The following is a 27,658-nucleotide window of genomic DNA, read 5'->3' as shown; positions in this document are numbered from 1 at the left end:
ATTGTTCGGCACGCATACCATCGATGTAGTCGATTGCGTTTGCGGGCAATGCACCCCCGCGTTGCGCCCGAACGCTGCACTCATTTGAATACCCGCCCGGACGCAGCCATGGAGGAACGAGACCAGTGGGGAAGCAAATGCACTTTCCTCCTCTCCCTCATCGGAATGTCCGTCGGAATGGGAAACGTCTGGCGGTTCCCGTACGTCGTCTACGACAACGGCGGTGGTGAGCAACATTTCGAAAGCGCAGCCAGCTGGAGTCGTGGAGCATTTCTCCGGCGTAGTGGCAGGTGGCGCCACCAACTCGGACGCGTGTGCGCACGTCGCCCAATTGTTTCTTTATTATGCACGTGGCCTCCGAGATTGCGTCGGTGGTGCAATCTTGGAGGCCACGCTATGCGCCGTATGATGATGCTGCACCGCAGAGCCTGATGAGGATGACGCTGACTATCGGCGGGTGCAATGCAGGAAAACCATAAAATTAGGGGAAACTCTATAGTTCGGGTATTTATGTTCTGGCGCTACTGTTACGTAATCCACAAATGAATGCATGACAAGAAAACATGGATACTTGCATTTACGTCATCGTGACTGCCGTCTTTGGGTACTAGCACGTCGATAAGCTGCTTAAACAAGAAACGTGGCAACACGATAGGCGTGAATATAGCGCCGAGCGGCAAATCGTTCAGAGTGAGTGACCATCCGACGAGAAAACGGTCGCCGTCAAAGAGCAAAACAATGTACGCGTGATACGGTGCTCTGAGGTCATCCTGGCCGCTTTGTTCGGGAATTAGCATGACATAAAGCCCAAACCCCATGAGAGTGATCTTGTGCGCGACGACGATGAGCGACGCAACGGGCCGTCGCGTGAACAGATCGCTCGGTCCCTTGTCACTCGATCTCGAATTCGTCGCTCATCGTCCGAAAGTGCTATGAGCGACTAGCCAATAGCGTGAAGCCGGAACTGGATGTACATCAGTCAAGTACTACCCATTGTCGCACGGAACGAGCAAACGACTAAATTTTGACACGTACGTGCAAGTACAAGGACCTACTGCAAGACCTTCAGAAACATTTTATGCTGCTCTTTATAGTAAAACACATTAACTTAATATCATAAAGCACGCGTCCCGTCAGTTTCGGCGCGTATCTGCTGCCCTCATGCCGGCAACACCGCGGAGACGTCGCTTGATGTCGTCGCTCCCGTGCGGTTCGACTTGTATGTGAAGAGCGGACGCGACAGCTATCTCCATCGCATCGCTTGTCGCCGTCGTGTGCAGTATAGCTTGCATGGAGTTTATACTTAAGCACCGTGAAATGCTGCGTCCGCGATGTCACGTGAAAAACTATATCTGTACTCATGCAAACTTACAGCACAAGCGCGAGCTATCAAGTTGAAATATTGCGTTTGCGTGTTTGTGGCACACTTCCGTGTGGGTCGTGTGTAGCCACAGCTTCAGCCCAGTATGAACAAAGTATACTACACACATGTATACTACACAAAGTATACTACGCACATGCAATTCTCTGTATTTTAATGATAAATAAATAAAAAAAAACTAGAAATATACAGAAAATGTTCATCGACGGGAAGGGGACAAGCAGCAGTTACTCTCCCCACCAACATTGAAAATGCGAAAGGAAAGCGCCATACTGGAGACGAACAACGGACGCCAAACAAATCGCATAGCGGCAGCGCAGTCTTTTTTCCCTATAGCAATGACGTGGTGAAAAGGATTCCCTTAGGTTCCTTTAAATTCTTTTAAATAATTGCGCGTGGAAGATCTACAGTCACGACTTTCGTTTACTTATTTATTTATTTATTTATTTATTTATTCATTCATTTATGAGGCTAAACTAATACAAACAGACAGCTGCTTAAGCTGCAAAGGCATTCGTTAAAATGTGTAGCTTATTTGTGGCAGAAAAAAAATTGAGAACCTTTCCACTACATCATAAGGAAACAATGCTACGACATGGTACGAAACAAAAGGAAAACGTACACTGGGAGCAGACTACAAAGGTGCGCATTTATTGACATATGCCTTGCCTTCTATACACAGATAAAGAACAAGACTATAGCAGCACTAAAAAAAGGAAAGAAGGAAACGCACACAACACGGCAAAGCACTCACGGCCTTTTCGTCACGCACACATCTGAATACATCTTGTTATTTATCGGTATATAAAATACAGGGCGTGTCAATAATAAATACATACAGCTGTCAGTCAGCGTCGTGACTATGTGTTCCTTATTGTTTCGTCACATGTGATGGCGGTGTTCTCATCTGATCATGAACCAACTACAGCCTAACAGTCCAATCCTGGCTTTCTACTGCAGCCGTTTTCCTAAGTAACGGCTCTATATTCGCGCGCTCAATTGTCCAATTGCATTGGTTGTAGTGTTAGAACACGTTCCTGTTTCCGTCCGTCCTCCTTGCCAGGCCAAAAATGGAAAAGGGGTGGCGAGGATGCATTTGGGCCTACGCGAATACAGTCCTCAGTGGAAGAAAACTGCCGGCTTACAGTTATTTTCATGCTCAGAAAGTGTAATTAGACAGCAGTCGTACAGAAACAGTTCCTGCCTATATAGGTGGCTGTTAATCGCCTGACGATCGCCTGAAAGTGTAGGCCCCCTAGGCCCACCCTCAGACCACGTTACAGTCTACTACGCGAGGCAGCGGGTGCGATCATTATTTGCTCCTTTCGTTTTTTGCCGCCAGGGGCATTTATTATTCCGTACATCACACTCACGATGATCGCCGGAAGACCGATGTACCTGCTGGAGCTCATCCTGGGCCAATTCTCCGGATACGCACAGACAAAAGCCTTCGATGGATACCCGATAGCAAAAGGCAAGCTGCAAGAGCGTGTTCACGTGCCTGCAATTTCATCATCCTTTATTTATTCCTTTCTTTCTTTGTTTCTTTCTTTCTTTCTTTCCTATTTTCTCATTCCGAAAGTTTTGTGAAACTCGCTCTTCGTAAAATTATTAAATGGTATATACATGCAAGAACTGTGCCCACTGCATGTACAAAACGACAAAACATGCAGTCGAAGGGAACAGTACTTATGATACGTACAGCCTTGCTTATGGCGCCTTCTGTTGAAAGTAATGCTTTCTTGTTTCTTTTTGTCCGCGAAAGGCACTGTTCTCTCGAAGCGGATTCACAAAGCCTCACGTCATGCACGACCCGTTCGTGTGAGAACGGCCATCAGCCAATCGCCGTAACAGGGTCGCAGCGGCACCTACCGCACTCCGGTGCAGGCGGAAAGCAGAAATAGTCACGCAAATGAGTTTTGCATTTGTGACAAAGACAATCAATGCAGTTCCCAACTTTCCCATCCTGTATAGAGAGACGGATCCTGTGCCCCGTTGCATGATTTATGTTCCTGATACACAAACGGCTTCGAGAGTCAAATCTGCATCACCCATTGCTAGCATGGTCGAAACACAAAACGTGAGAGTTAGATTTAGGTCAAGGACGCTTGGCGATTGCTGTGTTCCAGTGCTCGTCGGTCTGCAGCATCGAGCTCGATATTCATCGACTTGCGCCGGCTCCAAAGTTCCTGTGTTGTATATGAGGACTTTCGCTGCGAAGGGGCAACTGCGGACAAAAAGCGCCAAAGGAAAATAATCATTATATCGGATATTGAATTCCTACTCTGTCGTCAGCGGAGCATGTTTTGGTCCTGAATTTGTCGAGAGGAAAAAAAAACGCGCAAAATGTAAGTGATTGCGCAACGATGATAAAGAAACCATTACACGTGACATGCTGAGGCATTTACTCGCAGAAATCTTAAACCGATCAGACTGTATAGGCGGCCTAATAAACTGCTCGAGACGGATTTTGATGTATAAGGGTGCCTTAGGAGGCATCACATTAAAAGCGACGTTACCTCGCTGTTTCTATATGAGCACTCTTTGACAAAGACTCTGCATTTGACATATTTACGGTGTGTTTTATTTATTGCCTTCGGAGGTGGTATCTATGCGTTTTAAATACATTTAAGGAGGTCTAAAAAATTGTTTACCCATGAGTACAACCATTGTCCCATGTAGAACCTAACAGTCGTCTGCTGAAATGAGTATATCTGGGCCCGTATTCACAGGAAGCTATATGACGCTAGAATTGTTCTTAAGAGCATTTTCCAGCCAATCGGGATGCTGGGCTTGTTATTGGCGAGCCGTCCATCCCATTGCAAAGAGCGCTTATGAAGAATAAGCTTCGTTATAGCGCAACACAAGACACGGACAAAAGAAGGTACAAAACGACGACACGGCGTTGACTCTCAACTGATATTTTATTCAAGATATGCTTAACATATATATAGGTGCCAGTTCATAACCATGACAAGCACGAGACAGAGATACGTCGAGGCAACTTTGACCAACTGACGCATAATCAAAATTGACGTAGGTAACGCAGTTCCTTGTCATGAAGGGCGAGAGACGGTTCGCTTATGCATGCCTTGTCCCTAATCTTTATATTGCAAGCCTCAGCGAACTGCCTGTTCAAGGCGTTGCGCCACTTCATCTTCCGGAGCATTGCAAGTCGTGCGGTTGTCGCCCCTATTTTAGCAAAACTAATGCCATTTATAAACAAGCGAGCCAGTTGACAAGGGAAATCGCTGAAGCTTACAATATAAAGATTAGGGGACAAGGCATGTATCAGCGAACCGTCTATCGCTCTTCATGACAAGGAACTGCGTTACCTATGTCAATTTTGATTATGCGTCAGTTGGTCACAGTTGCCTCGATGTATCTCTTTGTCTCGTGCATGTCATGGTTATGAACTGGCACCTATATATATGTTAGACATATCTTCAATAAAGTATCAGATGAGAGTCAGCGCCGTGTTGTCGTTATATACCTTCTTTTGTTCGTGTCTTGTGTTGCGCCGTAACGAACTTTACTATGAATCCCAGCCAACTGGCCCAACTTGCCATCTTGGTGAGGAATAAGCTTTTTGTATTTTTGTATTTTTCCTCCGCACATTTTTTTTTTTTTTTTCGTAAAGCCATTCACGCGCTGGGCAAGAACACCGCCATGCGCTATTACCAACTCGCCTAGCGACTTCCAGCCTTGTAAGCTTCTTTCTGATTCGACCAATGATTTTTATAACAGTATAGATCACGAAGTTTCGTGAAAACTGTAGCGACCAATGGTTTGCCTTTCGGCAGCTTCCATTTCCCGATATCGGCCGTGACAGAGCTTTTATTGCTGCAAGTGACCTCAGCACTCGTAACAACTGCGTGCCTGCGTTTAATGCGCTCGTTTTGCTGCCGCCCACTCTCCCGGGCGACGAGTCAATGCGCGGCCACAAGGGCTGACCAAAAAAAAAAAAAGATACTAGAAGAATATTACTACGTCCTATAGTAATTCGCCATGGTGTGTGCCATCTGAAGTTCTGAAGTCCCAATCATGAGGCTCTCGCATGCAGAATAATCTGCGCAAAATTTCGGCGCTTGCTTTTTGCTCTGTCCTCTACGCTATATATATAGTAATCACGCTTTAAAGAGCTGACATGGTGTTTTTGAGTTTTTAGAAATCCGTTCGTATCGGATAAACCTAAAATAAAGTATAGCTTCCGCATCCAATATCATCGTATTCTAAAAATATTCTCATTAAGAAAGATACTTGTCACTCACGTATAATTCTTGCATGTGGAGGATATCAAGCTCGCGTGCCTTTCTTTCTTTTGTCCACACATTTTGAAGTATCATATTGTGCTTCTTATCTGTGAAGCTGATACTACGGGACCATGAAATCGTCTCGCTGTCTGGCAGCCTAGATTTCATATCGTGCATTATAAATATAATAATGTTAAGCACCGGCGCAGACCAGATCTTTGGTCAAAGCGGCGTCTTTTCTCAATCTTGAAGATGAAATGCTTGTATAGTCACAAAATGAATAGCTCTGTGGCATCGCCGCAGGCGTGGGTTGGGCCATGGTGTACGCCTCGGTGTCGCTGGCAGTCTTCAACAGCATGGTGCTGGCCTACGTCATCATTTTCCTCTACTACTCGCTGGGGGGCACGACGACGTTGCCGTGGACGCAGTGCGACCCCTCTTGGGCCGACGAACAGTGCTACGTCAAGGAGGAAGGCGTTGTGAGTGAATAACGAAGAATTTCGCTACAACGACTTTTTTTTATTTGCTGTCCCCGTGGATACCATGTGAGAATAACTTTCTTTTTCTTTTTCTTTTCCTTTTTTTGCTGTTTCTTGAAGAAGGAGCGGAGCCTTGTATCCTCGCTTTTTAGTAGGTAGCTACGTGTCGTCTTTATGGCACATTCACTTCGGGCAACCTGTTTGGTCAACACTTCCCACAAACTACGTCACACAGAAGCAACAACGATCGTGGATATTGTTTTTATTATTATTATTATTATTGCTCAATTACCAAGTCTTGATGCTTGTTTTTTTTTTCCTTCATATATCAGCCGATTTCTTTTTAACGTGTACAGTTGCAATAAAAAATCGGTTCCCAAAAGTTGGTAGCCTCTAACTTTTTCCAAATTTCTTTTATAATTGCAAACGACGTCAATATTGGTTTGGTGAATGCCGACCAAAACGATTTTTCCGTTCCCACGTATTTATATAGGGCATTGTGTGGTAAAGCATCCCCTTGAATGGACGCTATAAGCGACAGCATAAGTTAAGATGCGTTAAGATTCTTCGTAAACCAGCAGGCTTTAAAAGCGAAAGACGTGTGGCGACCCCTCTCCGAAGATCTCCGCACCAGCTCACCCTGACTTCACAAATTTTCTCAGCGTAACTGCTTACTGCTTACTTTGAGGGCGTTTCCTGCCTCAATATGGCCCAAATACGAAAAAGAAGTGACCTAGAAGTCTATCACGTCACATTAACGTGTCAGTGCTGAGGTTGTGGCACGAGATCAAAGAAGTGGAAGATTGATTCATATTTTTTCCGCTAATAATCAGTAATCAGTCTTCTTTCCGCCAAAAATAATTGAAAAATAATTTTAAACGAAGGCTTTACTAGACTAAATTAATTGAATGTTACTCTAGAAATTTTCTTTAAGCCTGTGTTTAAACAAAAGGGCAGTGACCCTTTCTGCTCCTAACGGACCACACATTCGTCTTCCCTCGGTCGTCCAGTTTTCCTGCAAGGAGGTGGAGCAGATGGCGCTGAACAAGTACAAGCCAGAGTGGCTGTTCAAGTTGACGCCACAGGGTTTGGCTCGCCTGCACGATGGAAACGACACCTCGAACCGCACCGCCTTCGAGGGAAGGCCGTTCGCCAGCAGCTGCATCAATGCCACTCAAATATCGTCGTACCATTTTTTCTAGTAAGAACCGCTCTTACTTCGTAGTTCAGATTTGTTTGCTTCTACTATTATAGACGGGATAGACCAGTAGCAGGTAGTCTAGCTACTTCCTTTGCCTAATTTAATCTACGAGATTAGTGGTGTAGAGATCGATTGATCGATCGCTCAAGCAATGAAGCAACTAGAAATTTAATTAATTAATTAATTAATTAAATTATTAATATTCGTAATGGATACAACAGCAGTGATACAAAGCGAAATGTACAGGAGGAGGTCCCAAGGTTACAAATCGCAGGCGAGACCTTCTGAAATAATGCAATAAAAAGTAATATATCGAATGGGCAATAAAGACTTCAATCAAGACGTTAACAATTGCATAACCAGCGTGAAACGATCTTATAGGTTACCATGAAAATAATCATGGAACACAGAGTTAAATAAGTTATTGAAACGTAGCAGTTATCCACTGAATAAAACAAATTTTGGTCTTACCTTAAACGCACGGATGGGCAATATTTCTATTTGGTTAAGTGAAAGTGGTGCATGCGAAGTTGTATAAGAGTGCAAGCAGAGAGGTATATTAATGTGCGACTCTTGCGACGAAGCAATATATTCGCAACGACTAGCATCAGAGGCGATTTTACATAATACAAGTAACTTTTTAATTAACTAGCATTTATTAACGTACTTTCAAGTAGATTGTGATTGATTGATGAGTACTTAGTTTTCGAAGCGTGTCCTCTTAGAATACTTGAAAGCACCTCGAACTTCATTATAGCCATCTCAACCTTGCGGCAAAATACACAAGTATTCGCCTACTTAGTCTCCCAGAAAATGTTCCTTAGGCACTGTGGGAGAACAGTGTGACTAACACATGAGTCTAACCGGGCTACAACAACGAGGATGTTACACCGGTGCGTGTGCAGTCATGTCATACTTATTGACGAATTTCTTTCTAGGCGGGCTTTCTATGGTAAATGAACGCCGAGTGATATTTTGACAAATCCGTCATTATAGGTTCCAGTTAGACCTCGCGACGTGTCATGGCCATCGCTCTTGCTTGCCATTGTTGCCAGTATCAGGAATGAACAACGCAATGAGAGGAACGACCGGCAGATGGTATCGCAAATTTTATAACAAACCGACAAATCTTGCAACCTTATCACTTGCATCCTTTAGACTGCATCCTTGATTGGAAGGCTCGCATTTCGGCCTCTCTGTGTAAGACGATCCATATATTCTAACGCGCAAGCGCTTTCCATCTTCTCCTTTCTTTTCTATCATTTATTCATTTTATAGCCCTATTATTACTTATTTTTTTTTTTCGTTGACTTCCTGTCAGACGGTTTGCAGCATCACTGGCACACATGCAAATCACCGCAATACCGTTGTGGTGCGCCGAGGAGCTGGCCTCAAACCGCGTACTTTTTTTGCTAGCTGACGACACAGCGAAATAAAAATAATCAACTGTTTTTTATTTGGATACATACATAATGCTCGTGAGCCGTCCATTCTGCGGACATTTGTCTATGCATGCGAGTCGGGAAACGGGCCATCTTTGTTTTTGTTTTTTTTTGTTATGTTTTCTGCACTGTTTCAACGCAGCAAGAAAGTGCTCGGGTTCAGCCCCCATAGCAGAGAACAAGGTTCGTACCAGGCCCACCTTCTGCTCGCCGTGGCCCTTGGCTGGTGCTGCGTGTTTGCCTGCGTCCACGATGGCATTAGGTCGCTGGGAAAGGTGAGCCGCCCGGCCTATACCCGATGAGAACTCTAAGCCGGGAACATTGCTGTGCACAATGGAGTAGGCAAGCTTCACATCCTATTACGACAGTTCATAGGGTATCCTATGATTCATCCTCTTATATATATATATATATATATATATATATATATATATATATGGTCATTTATTTTATAAGAGTATATATGTTTGAAGCCAGTTCTACAAAGGTTCTGTTAGCGTTCCTCTTTCACGTTCTGTCTTTTTCAGTCCCATGTGGATCACGCTATTTTCACTTTTTGACAAACTCTCGTATTACCTGGCACACATGCGAATGAGACCTAGTGTGTGCCCCACTGATATCAGAAATAAAACTGGTGGCCGAAGTGTATCGCGACGTGTACAACCAACGGACAGGCTTTACCAACTGGTGGTAACAAGAGCCGAGCTCGTCGCTTTCTATATTTGTGGCAACGTTATGCATCCATCACAGGTTCAAGCACGAGGTCGCGGGATCGAATCCTGGCCGCGCCAGGCCACATTTCTAGTTGGGGCGAAATGCAAAAACAACCGTGTATCGTTCATCGGGTGCATACTAAAACAACCCCAGGTGGTCGAAATTAATCGAGAGGTCTCCGCTAGGGCGTGCCTCATAATCAGATCGGCACGTACAGTCTCAGAATGTATTTCATTTAATTATCAATAATGTGTCACTTAACACGCGTATTCTGTGGCAGCCGTGCCTCTTTCATCAATCGAGTGGTGCACTTCGTGACTGTTTAATGTCAATCATATGTATTAAACCGGCTACCATGCGTTCGATTGTTGTTGCTCATAGTTATGCGGTCTGTACACTTATAAAGCATGAGAACGGGTTTGTCGCTTGTCGTAATATGTACGTTCAGTGTGGTTCACTTACAGAGGGAACACTCTTATCTACGGCTCTTCTTTTTTTGCGCTCTATTGCTGCGAAGCTGGCTAGCCGAAGCTATAATCAAATCACTGCACAATTGTGTAGAAAGGTGTCCACCAACCACAAGTAATCTGCTGCGAAGACAGGCGATTGTACGCTTGCCGGAGGTAAGCATTCGCGCGTGTGTGCTCTACACTCATGTGTTTCCTTGACGTTGGGACGCGCATTGTACAATCTTCAGGGAACGATCTGCACTGCTAAAAATGTTGCCCTGTGCCAAATTTGCATACAATTGTGTAAGTTTTCCTCGCTTTGTGCACCACTACTGCACGCGATATGTAATTTCCACGTGATTCTTGCGGATGTCGTAAGCTATCATTTCTCTTTCTGACGCGCATGCGCGCGGCGTGAAGGTCATCTACATCACCACCACACTGCCGTTCGGGCTGCTGCTCATCATACTGGCGCGAGTCCTCACGCTGCCAGGAGCGTCTGTGGGGCTCAAGTTCTTCATCGTGCCCAAGTGGAGCGAAGTCCTGTCTGTCACGGTATACGGACGTCTTAATTAGTCAACGCTTTCTACTGTCACGGTAACCAGCCATACAGTAGAGATGGACATTCTAATATTTTTTTTACGTTTGTATAATTTAGAAGTTAATACATATTATCTATCAATAAGGCGAAAAAGGCGAACCGAAGAGCTTGATTTTTGTTCTTCGCAACAATATGAAGCAGACAGGCAATGAACCCAGGTGAAGGATAGGCGAAACTGAAAGTTCTTTTTAATTGAAATGTAGAAATATCAAGGACAATTGAAATTAAGGTATAGACGAATAGGGAACTTGCCGCAGGTGGGAGCCGCACCTACATCTTCCACATTACGTGTGTGGAGGGGGGGGGGGGTTCTACCATTAAGCTATGCCACGGTGGCGTTCCTGCCATCAACTTTCCTGAGTATTTGTGTATGCGTACAAGGTTAGCACTAAGAGCGTTAGCCAGTGCAACTCACAGCCATGGTGGAAAACGTATAAACTATTCTTTCAGACCCGCCGTGGTTGCTTAGTCTCTTTGGTGTTGCGCTGCTAAGCACGAGGTCGCTGGATCAAATCCCGGCCACTGCGGCCGCATTTCGATGGGGGGGTCGAAATGCAAAACACACGTGTACTTAGATTTAGGTTCACGTTAAAGAACCCCAGGTGGTCAAAATTAATCCGGAGTCCCCCACTACAGCGTGTCTCCTAGTCAAATCGTCGTCTTGGCGCGTAAAACCGCATAATGTAATGTAGCATCCTTGTTACTGCATATATGCCCCTTACTACGCGACAACTGCAACTTTTTGTATAGAACGCGCCCGAAGAGGCATTAGAAAGTCAATCCTCTCCGCAGAATTTGAAAAGCAACCTTCGGCATTGTGAATTCTAATGGAGGAGGTATACCGCCTTAAGAAAATGAAAGCCTTTCATTATTATCTCTAACGCCTCTATGATGCATTGTCCTTAAAGCTGGTAAAAGTGCCGTTCTCGAATTCCCTGCTCTTTGTGCGCGCGTTTATGGGGACTGAAAAAAATATCACGCCGGTGCTTTTTATGCCGTGGTTGCTATGCGGCCGGCGCTTGCACCCATTGAGTCAATGGGTCTGGTCAGCGAGGCGCGGGCTGCAGCTGATGAGTGATGTGTGTTGTTCCGATGTTCCAGCTCTGGAGGAGAGCCGCCGAGCAAGTGATCCTGTCGCTAGGCCTGGGCTACGGCACCGTCATCTGCTATGCCGGCTTTGGCAGGCTTCGAAACAAGCTCAGGAAGTATGTATTCGTTCAAAGCGCCTTGCCGTCGAAGTGAGAGCGGGCATGTGAAGCGAAGCTTCAACATGTTAATACTACAGGGAAGAGAAAGCCTTGGGATCGGGCAAACTGCATTCTTTCGGACATGCGCTACGCCACATGCGTATACTCACGAATATGTCAATAAAAAGTCCTGCGGATGGAAAGACATTTGTCCCGCTATTCATCTCGTAATTAACAAAATAAATTAACACGTTTAATGTTCCCAAGCAACTCGCGAATCATGAGAGACGCCATGTATTGGTGGGATTTGAATCAATTTCGGCCGCCTGGTTTACATGCACGCAAAGTGTAATAATACAGGTCGTTTTTTTTTTATTCCGTGCTTTTCTGAATGCGGCCGCCGCAGTCGGTAGTCGAACCCTTGGCCTCGGCCGCAGAACGTCGTAATCACTGAGCCACTGGAACAGGTATTCGTTGTCGGCTGGTGGAGCGCAAACGAAGCATGCCTAAATGGAAAAAGAAACACAAAGGCTAAGACAACCTCCTTCCCCTCCACACACAAATAAGAAAATTAAAAAAGAAAATTATATCTAAAAATGAACAGGTTAAGTACAATATCAGAGACCTGAAAATGGAGAGCGAAATAGAATGGGCAGGCGAACAAATAATTGTCGCTAAAGTTTAGCATGTGCAATTTTACACCAGATGGACAAGCGGAACTTGCCCACAAATACAGACAAACTGCGCAACAACGTGCGCCTCTGCAACGAAATTAACGTTTAACGAAGGATTAATTAGGTCCCGGCTGAGATCCTATCTTTCACATGTATTGTGAACTCGTCTACAACTAAGACCACTACAACGAGTTTGCCTGAGCAACGAAGGAAATTAGGCGTCGATGTCGGCGAGCGTTACAGCCTTGCATTCACTGGATTAGCTGCACATCAGTGGTTGCGATGACTGAGGAATACGTCGCAGTTGATGACGTGATCTTGCAAGCGTAACTTGTGACCGACGACGTCCTCAGAGCCAATTACAGGGCGGAAAGGACGCGAATGTCAACGGAAGCAACAGTAATGAAGAGCCTGTAAACGAACCAATTATTTTGACGGCGTTTAAGGAGGCAACAGCAAAATTCGACGATGCCCAGCATTGCCTTGCGTCGCTCCCATGATTCGCCGCTGAGCATGCCGGGAACCATGTCCAATAAGGTCGGCTGCAGTCGCATATTCCGTCGGACGAAGTAAGCAAAAAAAAAAAAAAAGCTACTTGTTTCGCTAAGTCTCTCTTGAATTTATATTGAATTTATCTCTTGAATTTATGTTGAACGTGTTTTCTCTTGTCGAATGTGCTTAGCCTGTTCTATTGTGAACAGTACGTAGTGCGATCTTTAGAACGAAGTGACCTTTATAACGAAGGATTTTGGAGATCCCAAGCGCTTCGTTAGAAAGGCGTTTGACTGTATTTGTATCTGCCTTATAGGGTTATACCCACTGTCACGCCGTCGTGTTCCTTTAGCAATAACAATCACAATACTAACTGTTGGCACCTGTGAAAAGTTATCATAGAAATATTTAACTCGTACATAAAAAATGTCGCAGCAGTTACGCTTAGCAAAAGTAATATACTTGAAATTAAACATGTTACACGCTAAATAAATTTTAAAAGAACGAGGCGTTTCTTGATGACGGGGAAAGACACCATGGAGCACTTCCGATGGAAAACAACGCTTCGTGCTTGCTTTGGGTGAAGTAGCTCGGTGCCATTCATTACTACTATTACTGTCTGCTCTCTGAAAACTGCGGCTTATCTTGTCCCACAACAGTAATCGTCAGTAATCTCGCGTACACTTCCTTTATCTAACACTTAGCGCTCGCTGTACTTTGCTGACAGGATCGCTATGTCACGCTGATATGCGCATGGCATTCGGGACCTAAAAGCACCGGGATCGTAGCATGAAAAAGGAAGAAAAAAGAGAGACGACAGCAGGTTCACAAAAGACGACAGAAGAACAGAAAGACAACCAGTTCTAGGAAGTAAATAAAAAGAAAAGTAGGAAAGAGATTCAACCTCTAGTTAAATTCGTTGAAAGGCAACGTCTTCCTAACCGAGTTGGTGGTGAGTATGGGGTCTATGAACTGTGTAATTTATTGTCGGAGCCGCGCTGGAGTGACACTGTTCGATCGACGTCACCGAGTGGTTGAATCACCTTCCAATTTTTGGCCATCAGTTATTGTCACCATCACAATTATCATCGTCAGCATTCATAATCATCAGCGCGGCTCTCAGAAAAAAATTACATGGTTCATCATCAGCAGTAGCAGCAGTTACGTCGTATTCTTAGACGGAGCTATCTTCTGGATCGGTCCACGAAAGAGGCTAAAAACAGACGTTGGAAACAACGTTTACAGATGCAGAAAAGTGGCGGTAACTTCTTAAGCAAGACCACTGGCATCAAAAAAAGTTGGCTTGAGTGCCGCCGGAGACGCTGCAGGCGTTGACGCTGCCCGTGGTGACACTAACGGGAAACCATTTGCATTAATCAGCGCCCAGTGAATTATTAGATTCTCAAAGAGCACTGGCATCAGCACCAATGAAATTGCAGCACTTTCAAATTTTTAGCTCTGATATTGTTTTGAAATGTTAAATGATTTAAGACAACAGTCATAAACTGCGAAGTATATGTCTTATGACTTGTTTGCGCTCTGCAATGGCCAGCATTCTGACGAATAAATCACTCAAGACCATTAAATTTGGTCAGAATAACTTTGGCACTTACATATTATAGCATCTATCCAACATATCGAAGACTTCATATGGACCACCACACCAACGGCGACGACGGTGAAAATTCGCCATCACTATCGCCATAATGAAAAAAATATATATAGAATGTCGCACGCAAGATAGATGACGATTACGGTTGAATAAAGGGAAAATCATGGAAATAATGATTGGTGGTAAAGATTTGATCTCTAGAGAGTGCACATTAGAGTGTGGCTCTATATAGGTGCAGCCCGTATCACAGACGAAGCGTCTGATCTTTCTTTTCCGCATCCTTTCTTCAGCGACCTGGAAGTAGTCATCGCGACGCAGTTCTTCGCCAGCTTCGGTTTCGGCCTGGTCGTCTTCTCCGTGCTTGGCTTTCTGGCGTCAGATCAACATATACACATCGAAGACATCATTACCTCTGGTATGGTCAGTGGCGTAGCAACAGGGGGGGCCGGGGGGCCGTGGGCCCCGGGTGCAAGGGGCCAGATGGGGGGAGGGGGGGTGTCATATACGCCTGAAGACACCCCTCTTTCCGCCGGCTTGACTGGGCGCAAACTGCAAAGAATGCTCCGGTATCCAGTAGCCCGAGCTCATGCACCCGATGCGTTGCGCCGCTGAATTGTCGGCTGCAGCTCTATCAACACCTCACGAAATAATTGCACGAATGTGCGGGCTAAAAAATTTAATCCGCGAAATGGTCGCTAAACTACTCGCCTTAGCGGAACGTTTCATGTGGGGTGCGCTCGTGCTGTGCGTTCATGCTGGGAGCAGGAGTCGCTAAGCATACAGTGAGGCGTTGTAAGGCGTTGAGGCTCTTGGGTCCCTCTTCCGTTCAGAACGCGCAGCGAAGACGAACAAAGACAGCAGCAAGAGGGCGTTCAACCAGCGCGCCCGGCGCTCGCGTTTACGGCGAAGCGTTCGTTGAGAGCGACGTTGCATAAGTGGGGCTGTCAAAAGTCGCGAATCGGATTCTCTGGATCGTCTTTAGACTCAGTTCGGCCGAAGAGTTTGGCGGCGTATGACTCGACAGGCTGTAGTCGCGGGCCCATCGCGATGTCCGGCTCGCTTTTACTTCCTCTCTCCCGCTCGCTCCGAGAAGCCGCTGCGAAACCTACCGTTATGTTTCACGCTTTCCTTCTTACCCTCGAAAGTTTCAGAAAACTGTTGTTGTTGTGTGACTTCATGTCACAAGTACAGTGTCTGTATCAGCTGCACAGAATTTTATAAAAAAAAAGGTGAATTCGTAAGGATATTTCCCGATCGAGATTCTATGAAGTTACGTCTTTTTGTGATTACCAGGAACTCGGTAGCGCGAAACATATGTCAGATAAGTAATAACCATATCCTTAATAATCCCGTAATTAGTACTTACAGAGGAAGCACTTCAATTCGAGAATCGAGGACTCAAAGTCATATTATTAACTCAACAAAAACTTCTTAAACAAAATCGTTGTGGGTGCTACAACCTACAGTACTTTGGCACTGCGGGCGGCGCCCAGTATATGGCAGCAGCGAAAGAAATATGAAATAGTGGACCAGCGACGTTGATCCCTTAATACTCTCCATTGGGAGTGCAGACCAACAGTAGCGCAAGCTTTCGCTGGCACGGGCTTCATCGCGGCCTTTTCTTTCTTTTTTTATGGTGACGCCAAGAATCGACGAGAAGCGTGCTCTATTCTGTTCCCAATCTTGCGGTGGTACCGCAATTCGGATAATCACGTTTCAGAATCAGAATCAGAATCAAAAATTTATTATTAGGAGTTGGGTTTGTCCGTATAGCAGCAAACGAAACAAGGCTTTATTGATCAGAATGAAGAGAACTCGTAATTGTCTTAGCATTGGCGCCCGCGCAGCGGGGAGGCAGGTAGCGTTTTCTAATAGGGTGGGGAGATCAGCGTCACTGACAAACAATTTTCGTTTTCGTTCAGGGCTGCCCACAGACAAAATACTGCGTGCCATAGTACCTACGACGATTTTTGTGAAGTTGTTGTTGGGCAAGATATGAATGTCGGGCTTCAATTTTGCAAATGCAATATTGCCGCTAAAATTGGTAATTAAAACATTATTATAAAGATATTTTTTGTTACTTGTACGTGAGTCATATTTTCCACGATGCCGCATTTGTATTGGCTGCCAAGCCTAACAGTCTGACAGAAGATGTGCACATGGGCTTATCACACGTTATCAGTGCAGCACCCTGTGTTATTTGGCGCAGGAAAAACAGCGTGTATATTTGCTGCATTCGCGATCTCTGGGAAAGAAAGCGAAGGAGAGGGGGACCCGGGGAACGTGCGCAGAATCCGAGGCGGCTGTACTGGTGCTGAAACCCGGAAATTGTCGATATCCTCGCCTTCCTCGACTACATCAGGGGGGGGGGGGGGGGGGAGGTGACAGAATACCTATGGGCCCCGGGTGCCAGACGACCTAGCTACGCCACTGGGTATGGTCCACAAATACGTTCCCTCTTGCTGAAGGACGTCGGCAACTAATGTTGCAGAAGCTGTAAAAAACAAAGAATATACCGAATTCCTTAAGTTTACACCAAGCGGTTCCTAAACTAAGGAGCACAAGGTTCCTTCTGCGGGCTCCCGATGTTCGTTTGTTCGTCCGTTCGTTCGTTCGTTCGTTCGTTCGTTCGTTCGTCCGTTCGTTCGTTCGTTCGTTCGTTCGTTCGTTCGTTCGTTCGTTCGTTCGTTCGTTCGTTCGTTCGTTCGTTCGCTAGTTCGTTCGTCCGTTCGTCCGTCCGTCCGTCCGTCCGTCCGTTCGTTCGTTCTCCGTCCGTCCGTCCGTCCGTCCGTCCGTCCGTCCGTCCGTCCGTCCGTCCGTCCGTTCGTTCGTTCGTTCGTTCGTTCGTTCGTTCGTTCGTCCGTCCGTCCGTTTGTTTGTTTGTTTGTTTGTTTGTTTGTTTGTTTGTTTGTTTGTTTGTTTGTTTGTTTGTTTAACGTAGCACAAGATCATGCTTTCAATGACCGCTTCATAGCATGTTTCCTATGTTTCCTTTGTTTGAACTTTGTCCGCGTAGTGCTGCTGTAGACGAATATCAAATTTGGATAGCGATTTGGGCGAGTTGGCCGAAGTTTATACCGGGAATGCCGCGCAAAGCACCAAAGTGCGAGGGGATACGTACGTAGCGGAAAAACACAGGCGAGTGTGCTCCCGCACTTCGGTGCTTTGGGCTGAATTCACGAATGTCGAAAAAACGTGAACTTTCGCTTGGGTGTTCTGCAAGGGATTCAGTGTGTAGCCATAGCTGGTCAATATATATATATATATATGTATGTATGTGTGCGTGTGCGTGTGTGTGTGTGTGTGTGTGTGTGTGTGTGTGTGTGTGTGTGTGTGTGTGCGCGTGGGTGCGCGCGTGCGCGTGTGTGTGTTTCTTAAGGGCGAAAGCGCGCTTAATGTGTTTTGAATTCCCCTATTCCCGCTGCGCCAACAAAGGGTACAAGCGAGCTAGAGTCAGTCCAGTGCCATTTCGCATGTTCTTCCTCGACAATTCTTTGATAATGTGTGAATACAGTGAAATAACAGTTTTATTACCGACGTGAATGCACCTTTTCATTGAATATGGATATTCAACACTGGTATGGTTGATATTTTTGCTTCACCTTAAACCGCAGCTCGATTTTTTTTTTTTAAATTTAATACGTACGCCAGAACGATCTTTCCTCGTTTCTACATGGGCGATGTTTTTTCTAAATGTGACTTTCCTGTGGCACCCATGCAGGAGCGTGTCGAACGAAGCATTTTATCGATCGGTATAAATTTGCTCTCGGTTATAGAAAGCATCGCGCAACTAACGATAAGTTGCTGCACAACGTGTTTTCGACGGACAAAGGAGTGCCACTTGCGCGATACTTTTTGCCATGGTCACTCGACAACTTACTGTGCGAAAACTTACTCTCACTCGAGCAAAAGTATTTGACCGCGAGTAAATTGATCGAAATTGACAAAGCTTTCTTACTTTCGTCGTGACATGCGGGCTGCCGGTTCAATGAAACGTAAATTAATGCTACCTAAAGTGGAAAGCAAGAGAATACGGTGCCGCCACTGCACGAGATGGTTAGGTGGGATTATTCATGTCTCACGGAAGCGTCTCAAGCAGCTTAAAAAACCTGCGTTAAGCAGATCGCATCGGCGCTCACATGTTCAGGGCGTCACTATAGGAGTCGACTACGAGTCGACGGTGCACAAGAACAACACCAACAACGACGACGACGACGACAACAACAACCGCACACGCACACACACACACACACACAGACAAAAACAAATTTCCCCAAAGGTATACGTTCTGCTTTGTGGTCGGCGACCATACAGGTATAGCGCTTTTCATAAACGTGCCGCCAGCAAGCTATAACCGCAGGACGGTGCGTCCGCGCCGCTCTGTAATTGCGAACATTATTTTGCGCAGGCTTCGACATGGCCTTTGTGGCCTATCCAGAAGCCGTGAGCCACTTCAGGAACGCTCCCCTGTGGGTGGTCTGCTTCTACGTGGCGCTGTTCTGCATGGCACTCAACGCCCAGGTATACGCATGAGCTTCTCGCATGATCAATTATGCCACCACACGCTTGCAATACCTGCCAATAACAATTTTCAGGCCGTGGACCATTCATGGAGGGTTTGAACAATTTTCGTGCGTGATTTACTGAAAAAAGAAAACCACATTCCTCACAACACCTATATCCAATAAGGAGTCTCACGTTTTTGCCGCGTTCTTTCGTGCTTTCGTGTCTGCCATATCAAGTGGCACGGGCTGCCTGTTGGCGCCAGCTGTTAGGCTCAAAAGCTTGAGGCCTATCATTCGAGCGATCGCCACAGGCAGACTAGGGAATATGTCAAGGTGAAACTTTCCACGCAAATAATAACCGGCGTTGTAACGAGCCTTCGTAGAGCGTTCGTTGTACAACGTCGCCGGCGAGCAGCCCTCCTCGAAATCTGCAACACTCATCGTGTAAACTTCTTCATACTTGGATGATGCCCGTGAAGACTCCTGGGCCGCGATTTCGTGGCGATGCCTTCCGCTCGATTCTATGCCACCCTTATCATCCACCGTTCACAGACGGCTGATCCCACTGATAACGTGGGCGGAGCGTCGCTCTGACCACTGCCGAAGCGCAGAGAGCGAGAAGATATGTAGCACCGGAAAAAAAGGCGTCGCCACAAAATCGCGGATCAGCTCAAGATCACGAATGCGACGGCCATGCCATTATTGTGAGGTGCATTAATACTAACGCGATTTGTACGCTGGTTGAGCGTGGCCCAATTTCTCCCTGTTACAGTGCGCCACCGTTGAGGCCGTGCTGAGTCCCGTGAGGGACGAGTTTTCCCCCACTATGCGACCTCGCCGTTGGGTTATAGCCGCCACTGGGTGCCTGGCGCTCATGTTCTGCGGGTTGCCCATCACGCGACACGTGAGTGGGACACGCATGTATACGCGCCGATTTTAGTCGCGTCTCTGTATACAGGATCTTCAGAATTGAACCCAGACTTGTACGTAACAAATTACACTAGTTAATTTTAATCAATTACGTTCTTTTGTAATTTATCGATTAGTTCGTTTACTCGCGGTAACGCTCATTGCAATTATTTTTTCCAGTAGCCGAGTACATGTAACCAGTTACATTTGTGTCCAATCAAGCTTTATGACATGCGGCGCAGCTTTGAGCACTTCAATGTGGCGGCAGCTACACAATGTCCAAAGGGATGAAAACGTGTGCATGGGTTGCCTCCTTCCCACGGTCAGCGTCCCGCAGCTACGCATCGATCACCTATAGCTGAACATGGCAGGCTAGCCGATTTGTACAACTCTTTTGGAAGACCGACCTCTGAGCCTTATTATAAATTTCTCTCTCCCTCTATTTCTCCATCCCTATCCCACGTAAGCGCTCTTAAGCGGCATTCGTAGGCGATAACAGCTGCTGCCAAATCCTTCTTCGATTACTGCTGTCTATGACTTTCGTGATATCGACAGGTTTTTGCACGTTAAACGCATGTTTCTATCTGTTTGATGTATACGTGACTCGTGTGCGCATATTCTTGCGGTTTTAACACACGAACAGGATTTTTAGGGCTGAATAATATCCAGCTTTATATTACACAACATTACAGATTTGGCCACATCTTTAAGGAACCTCAACGTTCGCTGGCGTCCGTTACAATTAGTCGTTTCAGTCTAAATGGTAAACGAGAGTGAGGGGTGCCGCTAAGAGGTCCGCCATATGTTGGCCGACAAATTTAAGTAGACCTTCTGTGGCTCGAAAGCGATAGTAAATTCAGACGTTAATGTCACGAAGTCACCTACTGACAATTTTTCAGTTGTTTAATGTCCCTATAGGGGGCGCCTTCCAGTATAGCCACAGCAGCAACGAAGCACTGCTGCTCACAGAGGACCCAGACCCGAACATTGTGGCATTGAGTAACCACAATCTTATGCGCAATCTGCTCGTACCTTACCACGCAGTTTTCTGTGTCGCTGCCCAGGTGTTCTAACAGAAAAAAAAAACGAGGCAAGATTACCAGAGAAAATTTTGAAAAGCAAGCAATTTTTAGTAAGGATAAACAGCGTGTGAAGGGCTGCAGAGAACACATTGCAATATGGTTGGTCTCTCTATCATAGGAATCGGTAGAACACGAAAGCAAAACGTGCCTTCACAGAAGCTGTTGCATGCTTGCTTCGTAAGCTCGCGGTCCGCTTCAGCGAAAGGCGCACGATTTGCGGGTCGGCGACCGTGTTGCAGGATTTCTTGGCGCGCGGCGTCCTGCTGCCGAGTGTCGCTTCGGCGAAGGTACGAGCATTTTATTGCGAAGCGTTAACTAGCCGGTGTCGCAGAAAATCCAGCGTCGGCGTCGGACGCCGCTTCGGCGAAAAGAATTTCGGCCAGAAATTCAGAACCACGCACACCCAACCGCTTCTCTACCACCAAAGTGGCTCATATATTTGATTCTATTTATATTATATGTATATATTATTTTATATATTATATTATATTATATTATATTATATTATATTATATTATATTATATTATATTATATTATATTATATTATATTTGATTCTTTACAAAGTTATTCCTCAGAATATTGAGTACGGCAACCCACAAACAAACTTAATGGAAAAAAACATCGACAACGCGTGTCATTTACGTTGTCTTCTCAGACTTAAATATTATAAGTGCGAAACAATAACAGGAGATCGACCCACGCAAGAGGCCGCGTTTCTACCAGAAAGCTCGCCTTCGTGCATAGCATTCGCGGCCAGCGTTTCCCGGTAAACGTTACGGTTACATAAGCTGTTGTTGCTGGGAAGCATAAAGAGCAGTAAGGGGTCTTTGAACGCTATCGTGTTCCGCTCTTAAAGGCGAAGCTTAAGCGCCCTCCAAATTTTTAGTCTGGCTCCGTCGTGTCTTGGGAAGCCAGTTGAGTTGCGATCCGCTCAGCTTCGGGAATGCGAGTGCATCGGAGAGTTCTCAGCGTGCGCCGCAAACTCTGTTTGCTGACGTCTCGAGAAAAAGTTTGGAGAGCACAACATAAGCGAAAAACAAGAATTTTTAATTAAATGGCTGGTCGGTTAATTTAGTGAGGGACCTAAATGAAGCGCGTTACCGTTTAAAGTGGCATATAGTACGCATTAGAAGCCGGTCTCAACATGAGTGCAATAAGCTCTACGCAGTTCAATTAGGCAAAAGCAAATACGACGTACAGTAGGCAATGTCGAATGACAGAACTACATCTTCTTGCGCATCTCTCATGGCATACCACATACCTTGATTGTGTGGAGTACCTGCCGCGGTAGCTAATTAGTGACGTTGCGCTGCTAAGTTAAATAGTAACAATAAAATTCAAACAGCGCTAGACGACAGGACCATAAAGAGGAGGAGACAAACACGGCACTATCTCCTCTTTCAACACGACTCCTCTTTCTGGTCCTGTCGTCTAGCGCTGTTGGAATTTTATTGTTACTATGGAACACCAACTCGCCCAATCCGCTGCCCTTCTGCTAAGTTAAAGGTCACGGGTTCGATCCCGCCCACGACGGCCGCATTCCGATGAGGATGCAATCTAAAAGCACTTGTGTACCGTGGATTGGGCGTACTTTAAAGAATCCCAGGTGGTCAAAATTAATTCGGGAATTGCCCAGTATGCGGCGTGTCTCATAGTCACATCGTGGTTTCATCACGAAAAACCCCAGGATTATTTTTTTAGCGTTTAGCTTTATTTCGGAACTAAATGCGATTTCTTGCGAGTGTCTAAGCGTTTTCGTAGGTCGATCCCTGATGGAGTGCGGTCTCTAAAAGAGAGTGCTGGTACATGGCACCACCATACGGTGGTACCACGTACCAGTGGTAAGGGGAGCATTCTCGCATTTTACGCGCAAGCGTAAACAGGGGCGCCTGTGAAATCAGCAAGGTTGTGTGTGTCGCTGCGAGGGAAGTGAGCACAGGATGGGGTAGGCGCCTGGAGGTGGAGAAGACGATCGTGCGCCTGGAAAAGTACGGAGGAGCGCGCTGAGCGCGCGGCAAAGCAAGAAGAAAGTCTAGGTGGCGTTGAACGAAGCATGGATGGTGAAAGGAGGCGAAGCGTCGCGGTGGAGGAGGGTAGGCGGAGGAGCGCTGGGTTGACTTCCTCTGGCGGTTGCCACGGATTCTTCTGTGCGTGCTATGAAGGTACCGGGTTCGTCTCGTGATCGAGAGGCCGAGCGAGAAGGACGGAGGAGCGACGCAAGCGGCGACAGGCCGAGCGCGTGTCGCCCGTCCCCGAAGTCCTCGCAAAGCGCCAGCATGAGCTTAACAAGTCCGTCAAAAAGCGCAGGTTTGGTGTGCCCTGCAGACTCCAGATGGTAGCCGCGGCGCAGGGCACTGGGTCGATTTAAACCACCTCGGTTATTTCGGGCCCACAAAGCGATATTTACCGGAGTTTTTCCAAATTTGCCTCGTCGTAATGCGACGGCCGCAGCCTGAGATCGTACTTCCCTAAACGAGGATTTACGTTGTTCGTCAGGTTTAAATGAAAAGATAGGGGGAGGGGGCTGCTCGTATTGCCCATGAGTCTGAAACACATACTCGGCCAAACGGTGCATTCATGGCTATATACTATGATAGCATTGCTGACAAAATGCACGAGCTCACAAGTGGTTTGAAACTAATTTGTTCTTTACTCGCTCTCTGCAGGATGGAATCTTCACAATGAAAATGATCAACGGGTACTTCGGCGATCTGTTGCTACCGATGTTGGCGTTATTCGAAATGTGTGTCATCGTCCATGGATACGGTGAGCAGGACATTTAGGACGCTTCACGTGCGATGTCTGCAACAATAGCGGCACTGTATCCAGTGGCCGTGGTCACTGTGTTCTCTTTCAAATTAAAATTTATTCGTGGGACTTTAACATCCCAAAACTGCAAAGTCCATGAGCTAGAAGGACACCGTATAGTGGAAATCACTGGATTTATTTTGACCACCTCCGGTTCTTTAGCAGGCTCCCAAACCACGGTGCACAAGTATGTATGTATGTATGTATGTATGTATGTATGTATGTATGTATGTATGTATGTATGTATTATTATTATTATTATTATTATTATTATTATTATTATTATTATTATTATTATTATTATTATTATTATTATTATTATTATTATTATTATTATTATTATTATTATTCCCCGTCGGAATGTCGCCGAGAATCGAACCCTCTACTTGCATATAAGAAGGAATTAGAGAAGGTAAATGGCCATGAGCATCCTGACTGTCCCTCTAATTTCTGTTGGCACTTCCGTATGCCTTAGCCATGGTAACAATACAACACAACAGAAGCACTGAGATGGCGGAAACTGTAAAAGAATAATAAAAGTAGTGAAAATAAAAGGTGTAGAAGCAACATAGGGACCTAATTACGCCAGGAACCCACAAGAAGTAAAATAACACATGAAACCATTCACACCAACATAACATTTAACTAAAAACGTCACGGTGCAAGAACAACCAACGCAAGTGTACCTGCGTACGCTTCTTAGGCTTGTTTTATTTTCACGTCAGTTGACGAGTTACACGTGAGTAGCCTGAACTTACTTGCGCGGAGCCATGTGCCTGACCGTCAGTCTATTTATCATGCTCTGCTTAAGTGCGTCGTCCTGATGTGTTCGTGTAAAATAATGTGGTAAAATAATGTGTATGTGAACTTTGTTGCAGGTTTAATTCGTTTTTGTCACGATATTTGCTTTATGCTCAAGAAATGGCCGTCGTTTGAGCTAAGGTTTTCATGGAAATACACCTGCCCTGCCGTTCTCCTGGTGAGCCGTACTTCGCATATTTGTCTTGAAACGCGGTCACAGACTCGTGAATATAATTACTGACCACAGCTTAAGGTGTACACGGGTCGAACTATGCAAATGTAATTTCGTTAGAGATATGAGTTCAAACCTCTTCCCGTTGTAATTTTGTTAATCACCAACTTGTCTGAACTGTTGAAGTAAAACGGATGCGCGTAACGTATACCTACTCTGTGCTCGATATGCCACTTCAAGAATAGAGTGCTTTCGAAGATATATACACCTATAGCGACAGGATTAACTCGAGTACGACCAGGGAGGCTGCAATGGCTCCCGTCAACCTGAAACTTCAACGAGGTTAGGAACGGAGAGTACAGAATACCCAGAAAGAGCCACCTTTTTTGCGGCCATCCGTTTCAAAATATTCTGAGAATTAAGATGGGGTCAGGTCAGTATTTCACTAAAGTTATAGCTGTGGCAGTGACTTTATGTCTCACATCTCTGTTGGTCAGTAACCTCACACATAATAACCTGGGAGTTACAGTAACTATTGGAAGGAGTGGAGTCTACAATTTTTCTTGTGTATGGCGTGTTCCGAGGTGCTGTTTAAAACCAAATCTACTGATATCTGTCATATTTCTTCGTGCTATTAGAAGGGCGACGCCTAGTGTAAAAACTGTCTCAAATGTGTTGGCGGCCAAGTGAGCAAACCGAGTTCAAAAGAACAGAGCAACACAAAGCTATAGAACAGTATTAAAGGTTATGGAGTGATGTGGACAAACCATTCGAAGCTTGAGTTATTTCTCTTCTTTGGAGTTGCTTTATTCTCTAAAGAAGGCTCAGTGGAGCACTTATTTGCTGATAACGCAGAGCCCGCCTAGTTCTGTCACTGATTATGAATCGCCTGGACGACGTAGGGCTCGTATAATGTTCAGTACAAGTGCCGATTTCTCGCAGTCACTGCTCACTATCCACGTTCGTATATACGCTTTGCTTCTCAACTGAGATGACTGCTGCCATTTCTCGATACAACTTTCCGTATTACACAAGCAGTGCAGACAGCGACATTTTCAAAAGTTTCTTATTTGAAATAGTTGTCGGCGATGTTTCCTGGCCGCGTCTATGCAGTGACCAAAACGCAGCGATTTTAGCATCCCTACAGAGAAACCCCATATATGCGTCATAACACCCATATCCAATAGTTCCACGTGATACATATGCGAGCCTATATGAAAACCCCACAGGTTCCCATGCATCATATGGGATTTATTAAATATTATAGGTATGTGGGGCGCAAGTTTTGTTATCTTTTTATTTTTTTCGGTGGCGATGGTAAGCTTTTATTTGCGCTTCGCGAGTCACGCCACTGCTCTCTTTATTTGCATTATTTGCAGGGCCTTTGCATTACAAACGCCATGTTCTTCGAGAAACTCAAGATAGCCGGGTACGACCTACCTGTATGGGCGACCGGCGTTGGTGTAACACTCGTATTTATAGGTCTGGCGATTGTTGTTGCCTTCTGTGTGTACCACCTTTACGTCTTTGAATGGGTGAGTGGCTTTAAACGTCGACAGGTTTTGCTGCCGCTAAGTGCCCAGAAACAACGAAGCTTTACTGGATAGTACGATTCCAGTACGCCATAATTATTTTCTTATCTCACGCCCGCTCGTCCGCAGCTTTCACGTTTAACTTATTCGCTGTACACTTTGCATGCAATGACGCTATATACTGTTGTGAAAAAAAAATATGTGATTGTGGACGATCCGTTGCCTTTGACCAGGAACATCGCGGCAAGTCTGTCTCGCCTCGTTTGATTTGGCGCATTCTTTGACGAAAGGAAAACGTGTCCGGTGGTGGGACTTGAGCCCGGAGCAATAGCCAGGTGTTCTGCCCACTAAACTGCAAACGAAAGCATGGAACGAAGGGAATCGATCATTCTGTCTCCTTCCCCCGTGGCAGTTAGTGCTTTGAGACGATTGGCGCAAGTTCCACACCACATATGGCAACAATTAGCTTTCAAAAGCGAGAGAAGCTGCGCGTACTGCGGTTTCTTCCATGGCTTCTAGGCGAGAACGTAGGCTAGACGGTGAGCCCGCCGCAAAATGCCCCACGTAACGTTGACTCCTACACTGGATCTGCATTTTTCTTTCTTCTGTTCTGTTTCTATTTTCTTCTGCTTCATCATTTTTATTTTTCGAGGTGCGGCTGTTACACGGCTCTATACAAAACACGCGACCGCGGCCACTGCCGATGCAGGACTACGACGCGGCGATGAAGATCAGCGACGACTGGGGTCCTCGGGACCCCGACGAGAGGTTGCGCTACCACGCGTTCCTTAAGAGCCAGAACGTCGGAGCCGTGGTCACCCTGAACGAGGACGCGACCGACGCCCCCAGCCAGGGACAGTCCTCCGGCGAAGAAGGCGAAAGCCACAGTGGTGACCAGCGCCCCTCCGATGTTGTCGGTGCCGAAGAGACAGTGAGTGTCACATTGAAGCGAGGGAGAAAAATATTTCTTTAAATACCGCTCATAAGCGACGAAAGTAAAGAGAGTGTACGAACCATGAAAGGAAACGAAGCGACACAGGCGGTGACTAGCGACTGCTTGGCTTACTTCGATCGAAGGTGCATTAGTAGTCGAAGAGATACAAACGGACACTTCATTCATTCATTCATTCATTCATTCATTCAAAGTCTTCTTTCTTTCGCTGTTAGTATCTTTCTCTCAGGAAGTGCTGCCTGGCCGATGTTTTAGCCTCGTTGTCATAAAAGTGCGCACAAAGCTGCAGTGATAAAACAGATACTCTGTCATTTGTGGGCAATATCGCCCCAATTAAAGTGCAACTACGCGCAAGTCGCCCCGAACAGTTGCCTCTCATTTTTACTTCGCTTTCCTCTTTCATTCATTGA

The 27,658-nt window shown here is 45.8% G+C and overlaps 1 protein-coding gene across 1 annotated transcript in view; it reads left to right on the top strand.

The window, feature by feature from the left end:
• Positions 1–108: 108 nt before the first annotated feature.
• Positions 109–27,658, top strand: part of LOC126542016 (sodium-dependent proline transporter-like) — a 28,412-nt gene continuing 862 nt past the window's right edge. Inside the window, exons 1-14 of the mRNA XM_072286135.1 lie at positions 109–226; positions 2,724–2,855; positions 5,938–6,113; positions 7,124–7,314; positions 8,899–9,031; positions 10,340–10,474; positions 11,622–11,725; positions 14,776–14,900; positions 18,894–19,006; positions 19,763–19,894; positions 23,650–23,749; positions 24,670–24,770; positions 26,144–26,299; positions 27,006–27,227. Coding sequence (XP_072142236.1) covers positions 109–226; positions 2,724–2,855; positions 5,938–6,113; positions 7,124–7,314; positions 8,899–9,031; positions 10,340–10,474; positions 11,622–11,725; positions 14,776–14,900; positions 18,894–19,006; positions 19,763–19,894; positions 23,650–23,749; positions 24,670–24,770; positions 26,144–26,299; positions 27,006–27,227 — 1,938 coding nt within the window. The remainder of the gene's footprint in view (positions 227–2,723; positions 2,856–5,937; positions 6,114–7,123; positions 7,315–8,898; positions 9,032–10,339; positions 10,475–11,621; positions 11,726–14,775; positions 14,901–18,893; positions 19,007–19,762; positions 19,895–23,649; positions 23,750–24,669; positions 24,771–26,143; positions 26,300–27,005; positions 27,228–27,658) is intronic.

Source organism: Dermacentor andersoni, chromosome 2 (assembly GCF_023375885.2).
Source record: "Dermacentor andersoni chromosome 2, qqDerAnde1_hic_scaffold, whole genome shotgun sequence".
Taxonomy (NCBI): domain Eukaryota; kingdom Metazoa; phylum Arthropoda; class Arachnida; order Ixodida; family Ixodidae; genus Dermacentor; species Dermacentor andersoni.
This window is presented reverse-complemented; position numbering and strand designations above follow the sequence as displayed.